General features: G+C 32.0%; 1 protein-coding gene across 1 annotated transcript in view; it reads left to right on the top strand.

Annotated features, from left to right (window-relative positions):
• Positions 1–2,166, top strand: part of LOC107676041 (ATP-binding cassette sub-family B member 6, mitochondrial-like) — a 16,962-nt gene that overhangs the window by 4,493 nt on the left and 10,303 nt on the right. The window contains exons 3-4 of the mRNA XM_016470562.1: positions 618–755; positions 847–937. Of these exons, the coding sequence (XP_016326048.1) occupies positions 618–755; positions 847–937 (229 nt within the window). The remainder of the gene's footprint in view (positions 1–617; positions 756–846; positions 938–2,166) is intronic.

Genomic DNA, 2,166 nt, shown 5'->3' with positions numbered 1-2,166 from the left:
TATATATGACAAATTTGATATAAATATGTATTATATAAATATAATATATTTAATAAATATTGTTAAACCTTTAATACATCAGCAATAATTATTAAACATTAAATACATTTAAAAATTAAATGTATCTAATTAAATGTAATATAAATAATATGATTATAAATGTAAGTAGATGTAAAACTTAATCTAAAATTAACATAAATCTTAAAATTAACTACCGTTATATATTTTTATTTAAATTAATACAGTTTATATTTAAAACCTGTTTTTTTTTAAGCATTTTGTTCTAAATTTGTTTTAAACACAACTTACTAATGCTACAGTTGTTGTTGTTGTTGTTTTTTTTTGGTAAGTTACTAATTACAGAAGACAAATTGACTGGATAAATTCCAATCAAAAATAATGCCACAAAATAATATTTTATTAAAGCCAAAGAAACCACAACAGCTAAAGTCCTTTGTTTAAAAGCTAATGACTAAAACTCTCAAAATGTGAGAAACGTTATAGTGATGTCATTCTTTACTGTTTCGATAATATCAGAGAGATGGATGATTCTAGAAGATACAAACAATAGCCTAATCACTGTATACATAATGTTCATTGTGACTTTATGTCTGCAGATGGAGTTTACTTTCTGGCTAGTTCGATACTTCGCCTCAGGATTGCTGTTCCTGTTAGGCCTCAAAGCTCCAGGCTTGCCACGCCGACCGTACATGCTTCTGATCAATGAAGACGAGCGAGATGTGGAGCATGGTGTAGTAAGATATTAGATTCACTCTCAAATCTGCATGAAAACATCTTATTCTCTTAATTATTAATCTCATTAATACCTCTCTTGCATCTTTTTAGCCACTCTTGGGTAATTCTGATGAGAATCAGTCTACTTGGAAAGATTTTGGGAAGAAGGTGCGTCTGTTGGTGCCGTACATGTGGCCTAAAGGCAGCGCTACATTGGAACCTAGATTTAACATTTTATAAATTTGTAATACAACATTGCTTTGTCTCAATTTCTAAGTACTGCCCCCTAAATGTATATAAACTACAATGTTTCACTGCCTTAGTTAGACTTTTGTTGACTGCAGCACCACACAGCACGTTCTCAATTAGAGTCCTGCTGACGTTACCCAAGAGTCTCCTGGTCTTCGCTTCTGAGTTTCCAACAGGTGTAATAATGAAACAACTGTTTTAAAAAGTGATTTTTCATAATTTACAAAAATATCTGTGTTTTCATGGGTTTAAATAAAAGATTTTGTTACAGGAGACAAAAACAACAACAACAACTTTGTACATCAAAATTGGACAGGGAAAAAAAGACTTGACAGATTGATGTAACATGTCAGTATCTGAGTAACATGTAATTATTTAAGCCATGAAAAAAACATCATTCCCTAAAATAAATATAATGAACTACACAAAAAAAAAAAAACATTTCTCCTGCACATTTTATAATTACTGACGCGTCTGTCAAAAACTTTGTCTGGCTGTCGGTTGGAATATTAGTACTAAAAACATCAACATAATACACTCATGAAAATCAATCACTTCACTGAATACTTGCAGCTAAAACAATAAATAATCGTTACCTTAAAATCCATCTGTTTTTAAATCCACATCATTCATCGATCATATCACAACATCAGTGTCTGTCAAAAAATAACATGCACAATACATTCTCATATGCTGATACATAGATTTGGGAACTTATAATAATAATAATTAATTATAATAATCTATGCATTTAGCAGACGCTTTTATCCAAAGCGACTTACAGTGTATTCCCAGGGTGCGAACTACGGGGGAGCTAGGGGGAGCTCGGCTCTCCTTAATAAGACATGGGCTCCCCTGAAAACGTGATTTGTGAAATTTTGGGGGGTCTCAAAAAATATTGACAATGTGTTATTTTGACGTGCAATTTCAGTTTTGTGTAATGTGATCATCGTGGATTATTATGTGTAAAATTGCAAAAATATCATTCATTCATGCATGACGGCGATTTAAACCTAATTCACTTCAATAAAGATAACTATACATGCTATTCTTGTCATGAGCATCAAGGTGTGAGGGCGCTGCGGTGCAAATTCCACTCATGTTTAGTACATGTTAAAGGGGTCATATGATGCGATTTCAAGTTTTCCTTTCTCTTTGGAGTGTTACAAGCTGATTGTGCAT

Source organism: Sinocyclocheilus anshuiensis, unplaced genomic scaffold, assembly GCF_001515605.1.
Source record: "Sinocyclocheilus anshuiensis isolate Anshui unplaced genomic scaffold, SAMN03320099.WGS_v1.1 scaffold1744, whole genome shotgun sequence".
NCBI lineage: Eukaryota > Metazoa > Chordata > Actinopteri > Cypriniformes > Cyprinidae > Sinocyclocheilus > Sinocyclocheilus anshuiensis.
The sequence above is the reverse complement of the archived record's forward strand: the minus strand, read 5'-3'. Positions and strand labels throughout refer to the sequence as shown.